The sequence below is a fragment of the Medicago truncatula genome, chromosome 5, assembly GCF_003473485.1.
Source record: "Medicago truncatula cultivar Jemalong A17 chromosome 5, MtrunA17r5.0-ANR, whole genome shotgun sequence".
NCBI lineage: Eukaryota > Viridiplantae > Streptophyta > Magnoliopsida > Fabales > Fabaceae > Medicago > Medicago truncatula.
The window spans coordinates 16,829,380-16,852,696 of NC_053046.1; the positions used below are offsets into that span (position 1 = coordinate 16,829,380).

Sequence of the window (23,317 nt, forward strand, 5' to 3'; positions counted from 1 at the left end):
TTTTATCTTTTCTAATAAAAATTATAACTTTTAATCTCTCACAAAAATAAATTGAAACATTTTAGTCCTTCATTGGACATTGATACATGATGTTTTCATCGAATGTGTGTCAGTTCATCCGTAGATCATGATATATCTACATATTATGTGACCATACTAAAAGATAATATGATTCGCGATAATAATTAAAAAGAGATAAGTTAATCGTTATACGTGTTCTAAATCTCTATATTGTATCTTCTTCTTCAAACAATGAACCTCCATTTAAGAAAATTCATCGCCTCCATTTTTTTAGGTTATATGAATTTTGCTTTGAAAAAAAAAAAATTGATGACACTTGTTTATGAATATGTGAGAATTGATATCACTTGAAAGATAGAATATGAAAAGATTGATGAGGTTTCAATCTCAAAATTGTTGATGTAGATTCGACAAACTTTGCAATAGAGAAAAATTCACTTGATAGAGGAGGTTGTATGCAACATTAATTTCAATCAATCTCAAAGTTGTTGATTCTTTTAAACTAAATAAAGATATTTATACTTTGATAGAGTTTTGAGTATTTTGAAAAAAAAGATACAATTTATGAATTTATATTAGGTATTAGGACTATCTTGTCTCTTTTCAATTATTGTTGGTGATCATATTGTCTCTTAATTCAATCTAATAACATGTACGCAATATCATGACATGATGCATTGACACATTGGATAAAACGATCATATGTTAGCTAAAAAAAATCAAATTTTTTATGTAGGTTCACTTAAGGACTAAAGTATCCCGATTTATTTTTGAGAGAGATTAAAAGTTGTATTTCTTTATTGCAACGGATCAAAATGGGTCTCAATATGTTTGTCAGGGACCAAAATAGGTCTACACTCATCTTTTTTTTATAGGATAATTCACTTTCAAAATTATTGAGTCGATCAATTAGATGTTGTTATTTGTGCATAAAAGAAAAGAAAACTCTTACATTTTTAATTGTTAACTTTATCTTGAGAGACCAAAATGTCTTTTTTTATTATTTTCACTTTATTCTCTGCATATAAATTACTAAATAATGTCCTTAAAAGTATAATTAAGCTACTAATCAATTAATTTTATTTTAATTATATAAAAATTAAAATCTTCTATAATGATATATAAAAGGGTACACCCCGTTGGGCTGAAGTTTTTCTTACATTTTTACCTATCATTTAAGCTATTTTATCAATTTTATAAAAATATTGTTTTTGTTATAACATTTTTCCTTTCAATTTTACCCTTCCCTTATTATTTGTACTTATCTAATATCATTAAAGAGTATGTTCCACGACACATGATCCATTCTTTTAGATGAAAATTAAAGAAATATCAGATTACTCTTCAATGATCAAAAACTATCTATCTATTAGCCGTTCGAACAGCTAAAAAGAAAAAGAAAAAATCCAAAATTAAATGGATGATTCATCAGTCATCAATAATGATGCTATCTTGTTATGAACAATTTAAGTTTGCATCCCAAAACCCTTGGAGCGTGTCCATGGGGTTAAGAAAAAGAGTTTCATTTCAATTTTAGAGGTTAAAAGTGGTTTTAAAAGTTGTAGAATTGATTTTATTATGGTATAATGATTTGAAGGAGAATTAATTTTGTTTGTAGAATTTATTCTACTTGAAAGCTAGAATTTGTAGCGGTGGTACACTTCTATATTTGATTTAAGCCGCCATAAGTTTATTGTTAAATATATTTTTTACATAAATACATCTAAACAAAAATACTTTTAAATTCAACTCATTATTATCAAGAATCAATTGACTCAAAATCAACTATTGTCACCGTAAAATCAATCATACTCAAGATTACATATAGGGCATATCATCAGTTAAATTTTTTATAGTTATCCTCAATACATTTTATTTTTTTTACAAAAGTTATCCTCAATACATGTGAGTGTCTTAGTCTATTGTGCCATGTTAAGAAAGAATTAAAATCTTTAGAAGAAGATACATTAGGCAATTAAGTGCAAACATTTTTTTTTTACTCAAAGCGCAAACACAACATTCTTTATTTGAAAAGAGATTAGAAAAATATAGCAAGATCGTTAACTCATTAATCTATGTATCTATTTCAAAGAGTAAAAAAAAGTTGAGAGGGAGAAGAAAGGTAAATTTAGGTCACATCTTTGAAAAATATTGAAGGTAAAAAAAAGTTGTTGGAGGGAGTGCAAAGTTGAGAGGGAGTTATGGATGTCTCAAAAACTCATATATTGTATGCTTAAATGCGTTTTTGGTCCTTTAACTATTTATTTGTTATCGTTTTGGTCCCTTACCTAAAAAAAAATTGTTTGAGTAATTTATCTTTATCTCCATTACCTGATTTGGTCCCTTCTGTTAAATAAATTCAAAAACTGTTAAGGTTTATATTATTCATCTTCTTCCTTCTCTTTCCATTTCCATCATCTTCATCATCAACAACACACCAACCCAGAAAAGAAAAAAAAAAACTCTTTTTCATCATCTTCAAAACCCAAATCCTCTTCATCAAATCAACAAATCCTTCAATCTTTCCTCTTATGTGTTGAATCTCAAACTCAAAGTTTCCTTCTTTGAATAATCATCTGTTGAATCTCAAACCCAAATGATCTTCAATTTTCTGACTTCTCTCTCTTCCCTGCAATTCTTCACCAAACTCTCTTTCACGTCGGCCGCCGCCTTCTCTCTCCCCTTTCTCTTCCATTCTTCTATTTCTTTTAGTTAAGGGACCAAAGCGATACCAAATAAATAGTTAAGGGACCAAAAACACATTTTCTCAAATTACAAGTGGGTAAACCTAAATTTTCTCAAATTACAGGGGTGAAATTTTCCATGAAGGTCTAAAACCAAAAAATCTTCAAATTACAAAGATGAAATTCAAAAAAAATATTTTACAGGGGGAAAACCAGAAATGATCTATATTACAGGGGGTAAAGCACTATTAACCCTTTATTAAATCAACATGTATCTTATCAAATTAGTGGGGTTTCATATAATTTTTGGAGAAACTCATGAATTTTTACAAATAAAGAAAGTTTGACAAAAAAATGTGTATTAATGGGTATGATAAGATTTCGGATTATGCTCCTCTCAAGTTCTGATATTCAAATCATAAGGGGAAAAATGAAGGACGTTGTTGATCCTCTTTTCAAAGAAAAAAAAAAAAAAGTTCTCATGTTTGAATCTTCTCAATGCTGGTAATTCATGTGTTTGGTCAGTTCATACGTTGTTTTTAAGGGATTAGTCGATTATGGGCCATATACCCAATTTTCAAGACAATTTGACCCTCGTATATGTGTTTTGTCTTAGTTAGTTTGATCATCGAATCTATCTTATATTCGTCGATTTGGTCCATACAATTACTAATACAAGACAAACACGTATAGTTTTCAAGCTTCGATTCAATCAAAAACACATAACAATAAAAGTTGAGAAAACAACAAAATACTTAAAGGATCTCAAATGACAAAGTGTGGTTACAAGTTAAAAACAATGAATCAGTTATGAAAATAGATTTGCAAAGATATAGAAAGTTGCAACTTCATATAGCTTCTTGAAGACCAAGTAACCTTGAGGGTTTTCTAACAAAATCATGTTTTAATATTATAACTAAAAATAACATGTTTTAATATTATAACAAAAACATGTATAAAAGCCTAAAAATAACATGTTTTAATATTATAACTCATTCTATTCCGTCAATTTTCCAAACAATGGAATGAGAAATCTGTTCCAAACTAGTTTCATTGAATGATTAATTTTTTGATATTGCATGACATTAGCGATTTAAAACCCCAATTTCCTTTTGGCACCCGTTCGTAAGTGTTTATGAACAAACTGAAGTTATATATTTCAGTTTAGTCCATTCAAATTTTTTTCCGTTCTAATTTGGTCACTTAGATTACAACATTGAACACTTTGGTCCATTTAAAAGCTCAAACAAAAATATGTTGAATTTTAGTTTTGATCTTTTAAGTTATTTTTGCACTTCAAAGCTCTAAAAAAAATGTTTTGTATTATTAAGTTACAAACACTACATTGTTTGGTCCATTTAAAAAATTTCCCTTCTATTTGGTCACGTAAATTATAAACATTGTACATTTAGTCTCTCAAATTACAAACACTAGACACTTTTATCATTTTTTACGTTTGTAACTAAGGGAACAATTGTGCCAAAAAAAAAACTAAGGGATCAAAATATTTAACATGTGAAATTCAAGTAACAAAAATGTCCGACATTTGTAATTTAACTTATTGAATTTTATTTATAATATTAATAAGAGTTTATCTGCCTTTGCAGTTATATTTTTATGATTAGGATTGCATTGCATGTGCCTTTTGGTCCTTTTATGATTAAGTGTGTGTTTGAAAACGAGTTTGGAAACCCAATACCACTTCCCAATACACTTTCACCGTCAAAAATCTAAAGCTAATACACCAAGCTTCTGCCTTGTCGTGATTCTGAACGTGATTTTGGATTAGATGTCATTCCAAACATGCTATAAGATGTGTTATCGATAACGAAGTACTCCCTGTTGACTACTAAAAAGGAAAATTATGGTCCCGACTATTGGTTGGGAAGAAGAATTCATGAGGGAAATTCTTTGAAAATAAAGAATTTTTGTTTTAAATCGAAACGAAAGAGTAATAAACATTAGATTTTCATTGTTGGTACCAAATAATATCCAAGTAAGTTTATTTAGTTTGTTAAGCTAATCTACATGGTTTCGTTACATTTTTAAGCTTAAAAACTAACCGATTTAAGTAGATTTTTAAGGCAGCTAAAGAGAGATTTTTCTTATTTGGTTTGGTGAGAATGATATGAAAATCAAAAGTTTTCAACCTTGTTTCCAATTATCAAACCAAAAAGGACATTTTAGTTGGAAAGATCATATGATGATTGAAAACAACGTAAAAAAACCTTCTAATTCATCATTAATCAAACCCCAAATACTAAAAAAACTGTCTTAGTTGACCTTGTAAGTCTACTTAGTTGACTTAGAAAGTGTACTTTAATTTATAGTTTGTAGCTTGAAGAGTTAACAAAAATAAGTATTTCAGTATAACAAATGAAATACAAATTACTTAGTTGGATATTGTTGGGTGCAAACTATACGTGGAAGTCCCATATATGTTTATCTATCTTTGGCTTTTAAAAAATCATTTTCTCCAACTAATATTCCTCCCACAAGTATTCAGTGATTGGTAGTTGGTACCATAATTTTCCTTTTTCCGTTGTCGATTATGAGTACTTCATGATCGGTTAACTTTAATTTAAATCGACACTACTTTGACCAAGACAGTGCTACATGATCGAGGTATCATCCTCATTATTGGTCTACGTTTATTCATAAGACTTCTACAAGTATCATTTCCTCTATTGAATTCATTTTTAAGTGTTTATTTTTAAGTTATGAGGATGTGAGGAAAATTTACTGGCTTAAATGGAACAAGGTTTGTCTTGATATGGAGAAAGGAGGTTGGAGGTTCATGGAATTCAGGAGTTTAATTTGGCACTTTTAGGTAAATGACGTTGGGATGCATGTGGATCATAGGGGTAATAGTATAAGGTTTTGGTGGCTAGGTATGAGGTGGAAGATTGGCAAGTGAAGGAGGGAGGAAGAATGGGGTCAACTTGGTCGAAAGATATTGTTGGTATCCGAAGAAGTGTGGGTTTGAAGGTGAATAATTAGTTTGATGATAATTTGGTGAGGGTGGTCGATAATGGGATCAATTTGTTGTTTTGGTTTGGTTCGTGGTTGGATGGTGGTCCTCTATGTGTTAGATTCAAATGACTTTGAGTTATCTAAAAATTGTTTGGTGACGGTTGATGAGATGTTTGATTTAAGGTGGGTTGTTGATGGTGATGGTTCGATTTTTTAGAAATGATTGGAGAATACAAAAACTGATATCGCACACATCGTATTCTTTTATGGTTGAGACAGATTTTGCATCTTCTTTTAACTCGACTCATTTTCCGTGCACATAATTTGAGGGACAAATGTTATGTCGTGTCTATACGATATTGATATGATTAGTTCCAATATAATTTCTCTTGATTTTTGGAGTTGTCTATTTAAAATCAGTTCAATCTTGTGTGTAAAATATTGAATTCCTAGTTGACTCAGAGAATAGACCCATAATATGTTCAAAGAGCAAAAGCTTGTGGAGATATTTTGAAACCCCGTTGAAAGAAGATCATAACAAGACCAAAAGACAAAAAATATCTGATATCTCACATGATTTATGAAAGTTTTTCATTGAATGTTAACAAAGTAAACAATTATTTTGATTTCTAAATTTATAATATGGTTTCAATAAAATCCATGAATGTCCCAATTATTTCTCTAAACACTCTTATTAGGTCTAGGACTCCTTCTGATGCTTAATTGAGGCTTTGTTATCTGAAGATTTGACGGAGATTTCATCCACAACAGGTCCCAAATATCTATGATCTTGGGATTGATCCATGTTTTGAGTTATTTGCCCAGAGCCAAAAGCCTATGATTTTTGAAGAATTGTGTTTGACCCAACCTACCCTTTTGGTGTTTGTGTATTTTTTTTTTTAATTTTAAATATGAATGAAAGTATAGAAAATAAAAAATAAGAGAGATAGAGATAAACATATATAGGATGATATACGATTAATATTCAAATAACATAATTCTTTATCTAAAGACCGTACTGAAGCATTCCGTTTAAATTGATTTGATCAAATTAAATAAATATAAAACATTTTTATAAAATTACAGAGAATGATATAGTAACCCTTCTTCAAATTGATGCAAGTTGATCAAGGAGCTTCATTTTGTAACAAAAAAACTATTGTTTTTTTGTGAGCTTTGGTTAACACATCAACCTTCTCGCTGAAGAGTAGTAAGCAGGTTATTATCCATTTCATTGTTGTTAGACTCAAACTTATACCTACTTCCATGTCCTAGTCTACAAACAAGTGGAAGAGACTGAATTCAAACCTAAGTAGTAAAACATTTCAATATTGATGGAAAAAAAAAAAAAAAGTTATACTCAAATATATCTATTATTTGTTATTGATGCTTTTTGTTATAATGTTAATTGTTATACTCAAATACTATCGATTCCATTGTTACTTTTTTTTTTCTTTTTCAAATGAAAATATACGCCCTTGCTAACTTAGACCTTTATGTTTTTAGGTTGGTCTAAGTTAACAAAAGTGTCACAAGTATATCCCCATGGTGGGTAACAAAAACACTATAACATATGCTACAACAATCCCGAGTACGAGGCGTACACCAGGATCTAAAAAAAAAAAAAAATTAAACCCTACTTACTACTGTATGCAAGATTTGTTAAGACTGGTTTTACCATCAATTCATCATCATCGCATTAAAAACAGCATCACTATCTGAACTATATAACCAACCATATAATGTGACCTACTAAGAACATCATATGCAATTGAATTGAGAAGTGTAGTACTCCCTCCAAAGGGGTAAACTACAAAACTGTCCATCAAAATCCGAATTGGATACGAAGATGATTATTTTAAGGCAGAACTGGGTAGAACAAAATCATTTGCAAGTCAGAAGAAACAACTGACAAGTATAAAGTTTTATGAAAGAGAATGCTAACAACACAATAAGAGATTTCAGCTAAGGACAAAGAATACGGTTAGAAAAGGGTTGCACTTCTACAATCCTCAAAGTTGAATTTATCAGTAACAAGAATCCTTGTACACTTGGATTCAACAAGATAACTAACTTATTTACTTCGGATTTTAACTTTCAAAGCCCAATTAAGCTTGCCCTCCGGCAAAGGGATGGACCTCGGTAAACGTAGTGGCACCTCATATTCTCCAATGGTCGATAAAGGTGTTGGAAGATGCAGATTTTCAGCTGTGATGTTCACACAGAGTTGTCTTGCAACCTAAAAATGACACAACAATGAAAGAGGGTTGCTTATGTATATAGGAGAGAAAAGGAATAAAAGACCCTGTGATATGACAGTGTTAGTAATATACTATATGTTATAATTTCTATGAAAATAAATAATCCTTGGTCTGTATTGCATGCCAGATGATTGCTTTAGCTTGTGCTCTATCTACAGCACATTATCATATCAAAGAAAATTATACTGGTTTGTAATGTTAGTTTCTGTTGCAATCCACATCTTATTTGAAAATTGGGTTCTTATTTTTTTTTGAACAAAAAATTGGGTTCTTGTTAAAGAAAATTAGGATCCATTTTCATCCTATTAACTTACTCCCTCCGTCCCATTATAATTGACCCTTTTGCTCATTTCACACATATTAAAAGAAGTGTAGTATAAGTGAAAGAGTGAGAAAAATGGTTTTGAGTGCCTTCGTTAAGTATTGGTGCATTCTTCTTTATCATAAATGGAAAGTAGAATATATTGAATTGGAAGTTGTGAAAGTGTATTATTTGAGTTATAATTGGAAAAAAGTAATTAATATTGTATTGGAAAATGAAATGGGTCAATTTTTTTAGGACAATATTTTTTTACAAATGGATCAGTTATTATGGGACGGAGAGAGTAAGAGATAACAGAAGAGAAATAACAAAATACTCCTTCCATCCCATAATAACTGAGTCATTTGTAAAAAAATATTGTCCAAAAAAAATTGACCCCATTTCACTTTTGAATACAATAATAATTATTTTTTTTCCAATTATAACTCTAATTAATACTACCTCCATCCCTAATTATAAGACCCTTTTGAGAAAAAAAAATTGTCCCTCTTTATAAGACCCCTTTGATATTTCCAAGTACACTAATTATTTCTTTACCAACCTACCCTTATTTATTTTGCATCTTTTTCCTCAATCAACAATAAATATTATGTTGAAAACATAAATTAACTCTTCTCTTAAGGATAAAATTGTAAAAACAATAGTAATTATATACAAATTTAATACTACAACCAACTTTCTTAATCTCCACAATTTTTGCAAAAGGGTCTTATAATAAAGAAGAATTTCTTGTTTCTTTATCAATCTTGTAATTCTTTCCAAAGGGCTTAAATACTGGGACAGATTGAGGTTTGTACCAAAATAAAAGTAGGGTTTCCAAGAGGTTGGGAATTTGTTGGTCTGAATATATCAACAAAGCAAAAGGGTAAACAGGCCAAGAAAGTCCATCTTGCGGCATTAATATTAGTTGCATTTTTTTAACATCGTAAAGTTTTAATTTGTTACTTACTTAGTTGCTATCAAGAAAACATTTAAATAATGAAGAACAAATATTACCTCGGCCACAAGAGCATTTTTTGACACTGGTATCTGTAACTCCAAGGGCTCGTCTTTTGATTCACGTGCCTTCGCTTTTTTAACATCAATTAACCTCCGCAAGACCTATTAGAGTATCACATTAACTAGTGAGTTTTAAAAATGAAAGACTATCAAATTATCAGGTAAACTTTTTCTCCTAAAACATCAGCAGTTGCCGTCTTTGCGAGTATCATCACAATCATAGTTTAAAAAAACCAAGCCAGACGAATCAACAAGAAAACCCATAAATAAGTAAAGTGGCATGTCCGCTTAATCTAAACTGCCAGCTGGAAACAAATGAAGTTTAGTTGAACAAATCCAAAACCAATGACGGAGAACCAGTTTGAACCAAGTTTTTTTGTAATTGCTTCAACATTTACAATTCAACCCAAAAACAGTAACATGATAAAATTTTGTTAGCTTACTGTATAATATAGGGCCATCTTATCTCTTCCTTATTCGAGCCCAGGTTATGGACGAAGGGAATGAGACGGAAATAGCAGCAACAACTGGGTTTATTACGTGACAGCTCATGATGTTCATATCGATCTATTATGCGCCTTTGCATTTGGCTTTGGTTAGACCTCATACAATAACTGTCCTAACTCTACCGTATCGTATTATATAATTTTCAACATAAATTTTCACACCAATTCAACCACAATTGAACAAGTGAACTATAATACATTCACCAGTTCAATGACAAGTCTAGTTTCAGAAAAGTTCATTTGCACTTTAGCTATGGCAAATTCCTCAACGAATGGCAATAAATATGAAACAATCGTCTGACTAGAAAATTATTCCCAAAAAAGGACCACAAATGGTCTCAATCAAACAGGCTTGAAAGGCTTTGAAGAGTAAACTACTAACCAGCTTAGCTTTATCAAGAATCAGTGCTGCCCTTTCATACTCTTTCATCAAATCTTCCTTTGACTCGGTAACAACAACAACATCTTCTTGCTTCACTTCTTCAGTAGGTTGATAAATCTGAAACATTTAAAACATAATTCTAGCAATTGATGAAGGGACCATAACTTGTTATAAAGAATAGCTATGTGAGTATGCAAATGTATATTTTTCAAGCATACCAGCACAGAAATATAACGTTGACAGTGTTTAGTGTTTACTGCAGACATTCACATAAACAAAGACAGGGAAAGGACTGTCTTCAGATCTGAAATCTGACAGCACTGTCATGATTCATATAAAGAATTTAAAGTTACTCCATAACAATGTTGTCAATCACATATCACGAAATAGCTGCTAGTTCAGATTCAGCTACACAGTAGTGCTGTAGTGCCACTCTAGCCACTTTTTTGTACTATATAACTTAAAACGGAACAACAGTGATTTGTACAAATTTTGCTAAGCAATAGCACCACTACTTAGCATGTTCCGCTATGGCACACTAATTACTATGAATATTATAAAATTCAAAAACATGAACTCCCATAATGGTGACTGACATTGACCACATAACTGTATAGATTAGTAGGTAAACACACAGAAGGGAGTAAAAGAAAACCTTGCGCTGCTCAGTGAGGAGATAAGCAAACTTATCAATGTTAGGGACAGCAAGGAGCTTGGGCATTAGGTGGTTGCGAAAAAATCCAGGAGCAACTTTGACAGTTTCGCCAGCTTTTCCCAGCTTATCTATGTTCTAAAAATTGAAAATTATAAACATCATAAGTTTGAATCAAATCCAATCCCAGAAAACAAACAACATAAGATAGATCAGGGTTTTAAGTAACGCAATCTAAACCGCGACATAATAGTTTTCAGAGTCGCTAAAATTGCAATGCAACCACGATTGAAGTCGCAATAGCACTATTTGGAACAGATTGAACCTAACTCCACCTGAAAATCATGGCTCAAAAGGGAGGGTTGGCCAATCCTATATAAGCCCTCATTTGATGTGGGACTCCACGTTGGGACATCTCTTATCCCATGTGGGACTCTTTGACAAATGTCAAATGTCTCGACGCGACCACAACTGTTACCGCGGCCCCCAATTTAAAACCCTAAGATAGATACTTACAGTTGTAAGAATAACTTGAAGCTTCCGATTGTAACGCAATCCTTGAGATGCATACATGAGTGGGTTCACCACAACACCCTCATTAACCACATCTTTAAATCTAACAATCTGCCTAACACTATATCTTCCAAATTGAAGATACCCCATTCTGATTCGGATTCAAATGCACAGTAACAACACTTTTCTCTCTGTTAAAACTCAAAAAGATAATCTTGTATCAGTATCAAAACCAATAATTTCATTTCTTCATAAAATCAGAATATGCGAAAGAAAATGAAAGCCTCTGTTATCAAAGCGGAAACGCGGCGCGGCGCGGCCACCCCAAAAATTGACGCGGCGCGGGAGCTATTTCATGACACGGACACTAATATATTTAATACTAAAATACTATAATGTTGAAGAAAAAAAATACTAAAACAACTTAAATATTACTCAAAATTCATAATGTATTCATGATTTGAAATAAAAAATACTATAATGTTTATGCATAATATGAAACAACACAATCCCACTACAAATCTACAATGAATTATTCAAACATTTTCCTTTACAAAGCATTTAGTCAATTGAAGCAATAGTTTGGACAAAAGATAAATAGTTTGGACAACACTTGTAAATGTTGAAAAGAATTAAAATAAAATAAAAACTCTTAGAATTAAAACATTGATAACGAAAAGAAGAATTAGGATGAAGATGAAGTAAAAGCACGATTAACATGTCATTGAAATTTGTAAAATGAAAATAGAGGAAGGGTAGCGAATCATATTGGAAATACCTGTCAGAGTTATCGATTGCGAGTTCGACGTCTGACGATGGGAGTGAAATGCGAGCTAAAGGCGGCTGCGACTGGAAGGGAGCTTCAGACTGATTAACTCAACTCTCTCACAAAAATGTCACGAAGAATAATTAATTTTTTTTACGAACAAATTCAGTAACTATCACATAATCACTTTCTCCCTCTAAAAGATTCATTTTTAATCACTTTTTAATTTTACTTCTTATCAACAAAAACACTTTAATTTGATTATTATAACTTATATAATTGAATATAGTTTTTAAAAAATAAAAAAGAAAACCAAAAAAAATAAAAAAAATGAATGAAGGCTATGAAGTAGGCTTCAAGGTTTGTTTAGCCTATAGAAAATTGCTTTTCAGATATAGAAAACTTCCTATTGACACAAGTAAATGATCAAATTACCCCAGCGTAATTAACTGTCTCTGGCATGTGCGCCGGCAGTTAACTGCCGCTAGCACCTCCGGATGCAGTTAACTGCCGCTGGCTTTGCTGCTTTTTATTAAGATTTTACGCGTTTCGGTAGAAAATCAAAATAAACCGAAAGTTATTAAGAATTCTACGAAACTTTACAGACACATCTATAAAAAATACATATAGATGATGTGAAAAGTTTCGTAACATTCCGAATAAGTCTCGATTTTTTTTTATTTTTTGGACCGAAACGCGCAAAATTGCAATTGAAAAAATAAAAAAAATCAACACTTACTCAGAATGTTACGAAACTTTTCACATCATCTATATGTATTTATATAGAGGTGTCTCTAAAGTTTCGTAGCATTTCGACTAAGTCTCGATTTATTTTGATTTTTCGACCGAATCATGCAAAATCACAATTTTTTTTAAGTGCGAGTCCGAAAAAGTGTCCTAAAGGTTGAACTTTTCTACGCTTTTTTGCACTCATGTTTAGAACAAAAAATTTAAATTTTTCGACAAGGGACGAATTAAATATGAATTTTTAACGCGCCTAAAATTTAAGACACGAAAACATCAAAACATCAACCTAAAAATTGAATTTTTAGCTGTTTTTTTGCAGACACCTCTATAAAAATACATATAGAGGATCTGAAAATTTTCTTAGTATTTCGAGTAATCCTCAATTTATTTTGATTTTTTTACTGAAACGCATAAAATTGCAATATTTTTCTAACTTCACGTCCGGAAAAGTTATATAGAGGTTGAATTTTTTTTCATTATTTTTTACACATATTAAGAACATAAAAAAAAACATTTCCCGCAAAAAATTAGAATTTTTCGACAATTGGATGGATTAAATATGAATTTTTAATGCGTCAATAACTCAAGAAACCAAAACATCAAAATGTCGACCTAAAAATTGAATTTTGATCTGATTTTTTGCAGACGGCTCTAAAAAAATATATATAGAGGGTCTGTAAAGTTTCGTAGAATTCTGAATAAATTTCAATTTATTTTGATTTTTCGACCGAAACGCGTAAAATCATAATAAAAAGCAGCAAAGCCAACGGCAGTTAACTGCCTCTGGAGGAGCCAGCGGCATTAACTGCCAGCGCATATGCCAGAGGCAGTTAACTACCGCTGGGGGTAATTTGGTCATTTACTTATGTCAATAGGAAATATTCTATGTCAAAAAAGCAATTTTTTAGCCTATTTAGTAGATCAAATGAGCTATATTTGATGGCTTTATTATAAAGAAGGCCTGAAAGTAAGCTTTCAAACAAGGCTTGTAATTTTTTTTCGTAGGCTTGACCTAGCCTATTCCCACCTCTAAGTGTAACCCTTTTGCATATTCTTATAGATTAATAAAACGACTTGAGCTTGTATTGAGTAAAAAAAATGCAATTTGTGTGGAAATTTTCGGTAATATTTGACATATCTCCAAGAATAAGATTAAATAAAGTGATTCAATCCAATCAAACACTCATGCTTTTATTTTACTTAATAAATGGGTATAGGATGAAGAACAAACCTACTATGCATATAAATCTCCTTGTCACAATAAGGAAATAAAAACCCCAAAATTTTCGATAACAAATAAAATATCGTTGGTAAATAACTTAGTTCAACTTTCATTTTGTAATACTTAATCTCATTTCATCCATCATTAAATATCCAAAAAACCAATGAAGATTGGCCAAGTTGATAAGGAGTTAACTCACCCGCAAAGTCGTGGGATCAACTCCCATTGACCTCTTTACAAAAGTTAATTTGTGCTAAAGCATAGTATTTCTTGTGCTCATAAATCATTAAAACTCGCTATAACACATGCATCTCATACATTTGATGGTAAAAAGTAGTCACTGTTTTGGAAAACATAAAGTATAACAAGTCACAACCAAATGCCACATTCAAAAGCAACTGGCATAAACAGGTAGAACCAAACCAAACTCCTGTTGGCAGCTCAATTTTCTTTACAACATATAATCCAAAATCACTAGCTTGAATATAGAAAGCTGTTTGTTCATTTGATACAATGTAGAAATTATAAAGATATACAAGAAAATCACAACAGAAAATAGCAGGTATATTATGATTTATGCAGGCAAAAAGTTACTGCTGAATAAGTAAAAATTAAGAAACGCCTAAAAGCTACATAGTCATCGTATGAGACGCCATCAACACTTGGTCGAAGTAGCCCTGCAAAATTAAAGCATGATCAAATCAAAATAATGCAAATTACCTTTATTGCTTTGTATAGTAAAACAGCAGTGACAAAATGTTATTATTATGTCATGAAGGAAACAACAATAGATATTCTCTTTTTGGATGAGTTAACACAAGTTCCTGAGGTCAATCAGAGTTTTCAATCTAATCGCAGAGTTATAACTATTTTTGTGATAAACTGGACGGAAAGAATACTAAGCAGAGGAAAATTTGCCTTCCGCTGCAGCATCATTTATTTTTGGCAAAGGAATATCCTTTAGCAGTCCACAGATGCTATCACTGCCTTGATTTGTATATTCAATATGAAATTTACAGTGTCAGCCTCAGTTTGTTTTAGCAGTCCACAACTAGATTTCCATATGAAATTTTTATACTGGACTGAATCTGACTAAGAAACAGTCCATCAGTTGAATAATACGAAAGCAAGATATGCTAAATGACAGGATATGATAATTTATCTTATCACTACACAACCAAAATGACCCTAAATGTTTGTTTGAAGTTGGGTTTGTGTTGCACCTATGTGTAAATAAAACTACCTAACTGGTGAAAACAATAATTCCCTTCACACAAGAGCTTTCATCCTTAAGCTTCATTATGTTTTCACGTGCAGAAGTTGCGTCAACTAAACAACTTTTAGAAGTGGGTAAACAGTACATATTATTAAATTGTGAGGAAAATCAGAGTGATAATCACTATTCAACCCTCCCTGGGGTATAGAAAATAAGGAACCCTGGAATTTAGACAGGTGCCACTTAGAATGTAAGCATGTTATGCATCTTTCCACATGAGGGAAAATATTGTAAGAGTCAAATTTGAGCTAAATCAAACCTCAACAACGGCCTTCGCTGCTTCTCCAGATTATCCAAACCACCCGGCACAATAGTATCTGAAGCTGACCTGTCTAAACTAGACAATGACTCTGCAATGTCTTTAAGACCCTGCAAGTGAAAACGGAATCATCAAGCATACTATAAGTAGTAAACTCCAAGTTATGAAAGCAGGACATTAAAGCATGAGGTAAATAGCATCTTATGCCCCGTATTATCAAATGACAAACTAATCTGCAACACACTAAGTGAAAATAGATAACAAAGTACAAGGTAGAAGAATACCTGAAATCCTGGATATGTGAGCATACTAGTAGACCTCCCTGGAAGTTTTGGTTGTTCCTTTGGAATAGTTCCCTGAAAATACAAGACATAACATTAATAATTAAGCCACTAGATGGATCAAGAAATGTTTAAAGCAATGTAATTTAAAATGTGAGTTCTAGATATAAGGTCCTGTTTTGTTTCCACTTTCGTTTTTTGTTTACACTTCTTGTTTTAGTTTTAATAACAAAAAATTGTCACTTTACTTCACTTTGTTTCCTGAAACAGTACTGTTTTCAAATTTTACAGCTTTCTTTACAAAAATTTGAAAACAAGGTACAAAGTAAAAACAAAATGGTCTCCTAGTAATTAAAACTAAAAGTAGATAATGTTTGTAATTAAAACTGAAAGTAGATAATGTTTGTAATTAAAACTGAAAGTAGAGAATATTTTTTTAAATAAAAAAGGAACGCTCTTCAACTTCATCTAAGTTTCTTGTTGTCATCAACACATACAATAGATGACAAATGATAGTCAAATCCAAACCATACATAATTGGAACATTCAGTAATAACAGGTTAATGTAGGGCAACAAACAACATAAGCAAACATAATTACCACCAATAAAAATAACAAACAAATACAAACCTGTAAAGAGTCCGGCACTCTCCGGGCATTTGCCGTTATAAAGCCAATAATATAGTCCAATCCCATATTTGCAAATTCCTGCAACCACACAGTTAAATCAGTATTATTGTTGGGCATTCATAAATTGCCCATTTTCTTCCCAGGCATTAAATATTATGTAAAGATCTTCCAAACAAAGGAAACGGATTGATTGCAAAATTACAAACTACGTTGCAAATTTAAAGGGAACACGAAAAAGATTACCTGATTCTCAAGTACTGAATTCAACCTTCCATCCTGAGAAGGTATATACAACGTAAGAATTATTCAAATAAAAGTGGTAACAAATTATATGTTCATATTTACTATGCAACCTACTTATTAGGAGTATAGACTTAGTATACTCTGAGCAACATCTAATCACATATAGTCAGATACAGTTATTGTTTCTAGAAGTTTCATGTACTCTATAAATAAATGCATCTGCACTACTGTTGTTAACCAGAGATCATAATTCAGATTTACGGAAAAACTTTGCTCACTCTTCTCTCAGTTTTTCTTAATCTTAAAGTCTCCCTTTGCTGTTTACATTCTATAACACTCAACAAATTTTTTAATTCAAATGACAGTTTTGTTTTTTGGTGTAAACCGGATATCCTCCACGCACAACTGCAGAGTTTAATTCAAATGATAATTCAAAATCATGCCTAACTCCAAAATACCCTTCTTCATAACTCTAAACTAGAAAATATCCACGTTAACAATTAATAAGCCAAAACATGAATTCAAACATACCAACATTTTCACTGTGTGTTGCACGACGCTCAAGTCATCATGTATAGTAGTAACAGTATCTTGAACTTTATTAACCTGTACAAGAGTATTACAATGTTATCCATTTCCGGCCCATCATATTTATAAATTGTAATATGACATTGCAAAGCTGCACTTTCGATTCCATTATCCAGGACTGGAAGTGGAACATAGCTCTTTGAAAGAGCTCAATAGCATATACCTAACTAACTCGTAAAATTATAGGCATCAACTGAAAGTTATGAGCTTCAATATTTCTAAACTGTACCATCCTCAATGACTAATGCAATAAAATTTTCAGCAATTTAATTAGAGTAACCAAGTCAAAGTCTTCCAAGTGACAGTTTAAAATTTTAGGATATAGAATTAAGAAGTGAATGCTTTGTGATTGTAAGGATTCCAAAGATATACAAAACAAAACAAAAAATCGGGTCTTAAGTTATATGTTAGAGATAAATGGTGATAAATTGTAAAGATAGAGAAAGTATCTGAAACCAAAACCTTAAGCAAACAGAGAGAGAATGATGGAACATGCCTTATAATAAGAGAACCCAACATTCCATTGAAATAGTAATAAAAGATGCAACAACTATCAAGTGTTTACTAACAGCTATGGTATTAAGCCATTCTGTAATAGGGTTCAACAGTCATAGTCCAAAGAGAGTTTATCTTACTTAATGTACATAATAACTTCACCAATATAGATATCCATCAAGACTAGAATTTTCAAAATCAATAACTTCTAAAGGAAACCTAATCCATTTATCAGCAAAGAAATAGCAAGTGCTAGTCCCTATAGGTAAGTCTACATAGATAAAAAAATGTATGTATGATGCATGTACAAAAACATAAGTCCATTCTTGTCATGTGTGTATCTAAAAATCTATTTGGTCCACATGTATCTTTATATAGGTGCAAGTGCAAGCATCAATATATAGGTGCAAGTGCAAGCATCAAATCAGTTTGCATCAAAAGACATACATCATCCTTAATTGACTGTGCCATCTTATATTGTTTGCGCATTTTGTCATCCAAAATTTGAATTCTCTGGGTCAAGTGCTTCTTAGCATCCTGCCATGAAAAACATGAACATTGAGAAGCAATTAAAATTTAAAAGGCATCAAATATGATTACTACTACATTTAAGCATCAATTCCCATGTTAAATCTTTGAATTGAGTGCATAATGATGGGAAAAATATCTCCACAAAAACTGTGAGTCATTGTGGCAAATGTGGGTAAAACTGCCAAATCCCCCATATTAAGGACAACAAATGGCTTGCAGTCTCTTATAATGTGGGTTTACCTTACTCTACCGGCGGAGGATTGTGGGTTTTAAGAATTAACTTAAGGTTGATTTTCTGTTAAAAACTGTTGCAGCTTGGTAGAAGGCTTATTATAGTCTGCAGGCAAAACATTTTGTGACAGTAAAGACCATTTACTCTTAATTATCCAAAGTCCCTAGGGTTTGTAAGATTTCTATTAAGCTTTTCTCTTTTCAGTGTTAAAAGAGATAGGCCCCTATATGTCTTGGAATAAATGGTTGAGGTCATGGTTTAGAGATTACTGCGTACTGGTCATTGATTGCCAAAGGTTTTCATGAAGTTGGCAGTCCTATAAACTTCTGAACAGTAAATTTTTTAACACACACCACTCTGACATTCACAATCGCTTTATAGGCCTTGATGGTTTTTTAAAATCATTCTGTAATTGGACCAGTATAGAAGCGCTATATTTGACTCTTAAAACAGTATAGTATGCTTCGACCCTATTCAAGTCTTCCCATAATACAAACTATAATAGTAACTTTATCAATAGATGAAAAAAAAACTCTAGGTCAAACATCTGTCTTGTGAAAAAAGGAATCAATGATACATTATATTTCACCTACTCAGTTGAAAGAATAACAAATGTTATGTCAAGAGGATTTCATACTCTTCAAATGGAAGAGCTGATGGTGCGCAATCATGTTCAAAACACTTTTGCACACATGTATGTGTGCCTAACTAAAAAAACTTAAAGATACTGAAAGAATATCCAATGCAGTAAATGGGGACACTTACAGCAATGACATCCGAGGCATGCTGCAGCTTTTTTGTCAAATCTGCAACAGCATTTTCCATGTTGCGTTTAGTCACGTACATAAGATCTGAGAATGAAACGCCCTGATATTGAGAAGAACGCAGAAATCAGTATCATGAATAACAATCATTTCATAAATATTAAATAGATACATTACTCATAAAAATTAACGGTAATCAAATTATTAACAGTTTGCGACCCATTATGAAACAGGAAATACTTGTAACGGATAAATAAACTGTCAACCACAAAGTAATAAAACTATTACAGAAGCAGCAAGAACCGAAGCAGTTCCATACCTTCAACCACATGTAACCATAACCCACAGCACCCAAGGTGGCTGCTGGAACCACAAGAGATGACAAATTACCTACAGTAAAAAGGAAGAAAAAAAAATGAGAGGAGAAACATGGCGTCTTAAGCAGCAACCACACTAGATGACAAAATAAAACATACTACTTTGTCCTGAGCCTCCATTCATTACTATGGTTTGTCTGTTTGATGATAAATGCTTCACTTCATTAGCCAAACGCCGAATCTAAGGCAAAGTCAAACAATAGTTTAGCGATAAAAAGTTTTAAAGTCTGATTCAAGTGCATTTTGGAAACAAAGTAAAAATATTGAGATTTAATCAACCAGATTGTTACCTGAGCAGCAATAGCATCCGATGCATGTTCTCCTTCACCTTCAGCCTGATCCCCGGACTTTTCCAATCCTTTCACCAGTGCCTATGACCAAAAAAATTATATAATGTATACATAAAATATACTATTAAAGCCAACACAAATCCTAATATCGAAAGACTAAAAAATGCAACAATCCAACTTTTTGGACCTGTTTGGATTGGCTTATTTGAGCTTATCTACTAGCATAAGTTTTGTGAGAGTGTTTGGAAGAACTTATGAAAACAGCTTATGACAAATTTCATAAGCTTTTTTCAGCTTATTTTCCTAAGTTCTCCAATATAGCGTATAAAAACAACTTATAGCATATACAAAAACAATTTAACGTTATTTTATCTTTTATGCAAACTAATACATAAGTGCTTATCATGATAAACACTTGTGTTATAAGCTTCAAATAAGTTGTTTGTCCAAACAGGCCTAAATTTATCTATTTGGGAGAACTCGTGAAAAGAGCTCATGACTTATGACATGTTTATAAGCTGTGATCAGCTTATTACCATAAGCTCTTCATCCAGGATAGCTTACGAAAGCATCTCATAGCTTATACGAAAAAATTTTGACTCTATTTATCTTCTGTCTATGAAAATGGCTTATAATTAGCGCTTATATATGATAAGCGCTTATGCTGTAAGCTTTTATCCAAGTAGGGCCTAAAATCAGTTATAGAAACTAGAAAGCAATGTAATAATTTACGAATAGTCTAAAAACACCAAGTGATCACACCACCAAAACAAGTTATTTTTCTCTAGTTTGAGAAAATGACACTCCAAATTTGTGGGAGCCAAAGGCATTTATGGTCACACGTATCAATAATTAGATGAAAATTAGGGTGTGTTTGGATTGAGGGTTTAGGAGGGGAAGGGAGGGGAGGGTTTGTTTTTCTTTTTTAAGTTACGGACTATATAACATGTTTCTCTAAAATAAATTAAGTGTGATTGAAATATTATATGATCATTTATCATGTTAACATGTTAACTCTTTAAAAAACATTTCATAGTGTCAGTAATTTAAAAATGAAATCTAAACCCTCCCCTCCATTCCTCTCCTAAACCCTCCATCCAAACACACCCTTAAAAACAAATATTCCCGAGTTCAATTCACCTGAACTCTGGATCATCAGGACCCATTCTCCCCCCAAAAAATCTGAAACCCTAATGATCACCACCACATGACACCAATTATTATAACTCGAGTTGAGTAACAGAGTAGAAAATCAATTACTGAAATTTAATAGATATAAAAAACAAGGAAACCGTAAAATTTGACATGTGAATTTAAATAATGAAGCAAAGAAAAGTAGAGTGAAATTTGTTGTGTATAGAAAGAAACCTGGAGATCACCGATCAAATCGGATAATTTGCCGTTTTTGAGGAGGACGGTGCCGGTGTAACCTGAAAAGGAACGGAAAAGTGAAATCAATCATGAGATAGCAGCGATTGTGTGTGTGTGTGTGAGGGAGAGAGAGAGGGGGAAGGAAGTACCAGTTACGGCGATGAATAGGACCTTGGAGATCCCGATTCCACTATGATAAGCCATAGCCATGGCGTTAGAGAGAGAGAGAGAGATTTCAGCGCCCTGTGTGAAGGCTTTGCGTAGCTATATGCTTGCAGAGAAGGAAGGAAGGAAGAAAGCGAATACTGCCACGATGATGTCGTTTTGGCTAAACTTCTTTCTTACTGCACACACTACAACCGATAATCTCAGCCGTTGGATTAGGAATATAAGAAGCAAAAACGAATTATTAAAGGTATGTTTGGATAGAGAATTTTGGAGGGGAAACCATGGAATGACTTATTTTTAAACGAACCGTTTGACCCGGTTTTTTTTTTTTTTTTTAGTTTTTCTACATTTTTAAGGAGAAGTTAGGCCAAACACAATATCAATAAAGTACCTTCGAAAAAAATGTATTTTTCTTAAAATGCATAAAATTGAATGGAATGAGCTTTAACCAAAAGTTGTTAAATGTTACTTCAAATAACTATTTCTCTGTAATTTTTTACGGTTAAAAATTCATATTTAATTTATATTTTGTTAAAAAATTATAAATTTTTTGAGAGAGATTTTACAATATTCTACGCATTTCAGCACAATTTTATTAAAAAAAAAATACAAAATTTTACTTATAAATAAGGACCAAAAGTAGTGATTGAAATTTTTATAGGGACTAAAAGTTGAAGAAAAATTTTAGAGGGACTAAAATGAAAAGTTGGTATATTTATAGGGACCAAAAAAATATTTAATCATTTTTTTTATTAACCCTCCGCTTCTTAAGGATATGGTTTATCAGTGTCCAGAGTTTAATCGGTCGTAAGTAAAGTCTTCTAAAAAGTTATTCTATTTAGAAATCGAACTCATAGATTCCTTTGAACAATTCATCATTTGTTGAGTTCATTAACTATTTGATTCAAATCTCTTCTCCATCTCTCAAATTTAATTATCCCTTGTTTCAATTTTAATAGGTTATTTTGACTTCTTAAAAAAAAAACTACTTAAGCTCAGTTAATTTGTTGCACTGTTTTATTAAAGAAAAATGACATGAGTATAGTAAGAATATTTTGACTTTAAAATCGATCAATTTATTTCTTTAATTTATAGTTACCACAACATGGTCTCTCAAAAGATAAGGTCACTTTAGTTATGAAAATGCATAGTCATATTCATTTGTTAAACTTCAATTTGCCTTAACTTTTGAATGAAATTAGTTTGTTTTAATGTTAAGTTACTAAAATAATCGGTTTTAAATTAAGAGATTAAACTAAAGGGATCTTTAAGCATTTTATTTTTTAAAATTAAAGACTACATAAAATATTTCTTAAAAAAAAAAGAATTAAGTGTGTAGGAAGTATTATATGCTCAAATATCATATTGTTATTTCAATTTTTTTTTAAAAGGGTCATATCATGGATTAAAAAAAGAAGTAAAGCACAGATGTTGTATTAAAAATAATAATTAAACTTCTAAGCTATTTAGTGCATAATTTACTAGATTATGTGAGAAAAAAAACTTATATGTACCTTTTTAACCTGTGTTCTAAAAGCATTAGTTATAATTTCTCTTTTTATATTTGTCTTTTTATCCAATAATTGAGGGGCACTTATTAGTATTTTTTAGGTCAAATAATCATTTAGTCTTTAGATGTGCATCCCGATGTGAGACTAGTTCATGACTCAGGAGAAAACTCAGAAAAACTTCTGACTCCAAAATCCTCTCGGTCATTGGGGTCCTTGACATTAATTATGGTTGTTAAGTTAATAAAAAAGTTGA

At 31.7% G+C, this 23,317-nt stretch overlaps 2 protein-coding genes across 3 annotated transcripts; both read right to left on the reverse strand.

Moving 5' to 3' along the window:
• Positions 1-7,449: 7,449 nt before the first annotated feature.
• On the reverse strand, positions 7,450-12,243 carry LOC11417540 (50S ribosomal protein L9). The gene is made up of 6 exons (XM_003613551.4): positions 12,092-12,243; positions 11,317-11,504; positions 10,804-10,938; positions 10,149-10,265; positions 9,258-9,362; positions 7,450-7,917 (listed from the first exon to the last, which is right to left on the reverse strand). The coding sequence occupies exons 2-6, from the start codon at positions 11,461-11,463 to the stop codon at positions 7,753-7,755; spliced, it is 669 nt and encodes a 222-aa protein (XP_003613599.1). The 5' UTR covers positions 11,464-11,504; positions 12,092-12,243; the 3' UTR covers positions 7,450-7,752.
• Positions 12,244-14,391: 2,148 nt separating this feature from the next.
• Positions 14,392-21,724, reverse strand: LOC11419070 (uncharacterized). Of its 2 annotated transcripts, none has more exons than XM_003613552.4 (13): positions 21,535-21,724; positions 21,383-21,444; positions 20,015-20,095; positions 19,824-19,905; positions 19,667-19,737; positions 19,349-19,450; positions 18,268-18,357; positions 17,269-17,343; positions 16,738-16,770; positions 16,495-16,572; positions 15,868-15,939; positions 15,584-15,693; positions 14,392-14,725 (listed from the first exon to the last, which is right to left on the reverse strand). In XM_003613552.4, exons 1-13 carry the CDS (start codon positions 21,593-21,595, stop codon positions 14,704-14,706), a joined length of 939 nt encoding a protein of 312 aa, XP_003613600.1. In that variant the 5' UTR covers positions 21,596-21,724; the 3' UTR covers positions 14,392-14,703. The 2 variants fall into 2 exon arrangements, with proteins under 2 accessions (XP_003613600.1, XP_003613601.2); XM_003613553.4 differs by having other exon boundaries at positions 14,510-14,725; positions 19,827-19,905; positions 21,535-21,708.
• Positions 21,725-23,317: the final 1,593 nt, after the last annotated feature.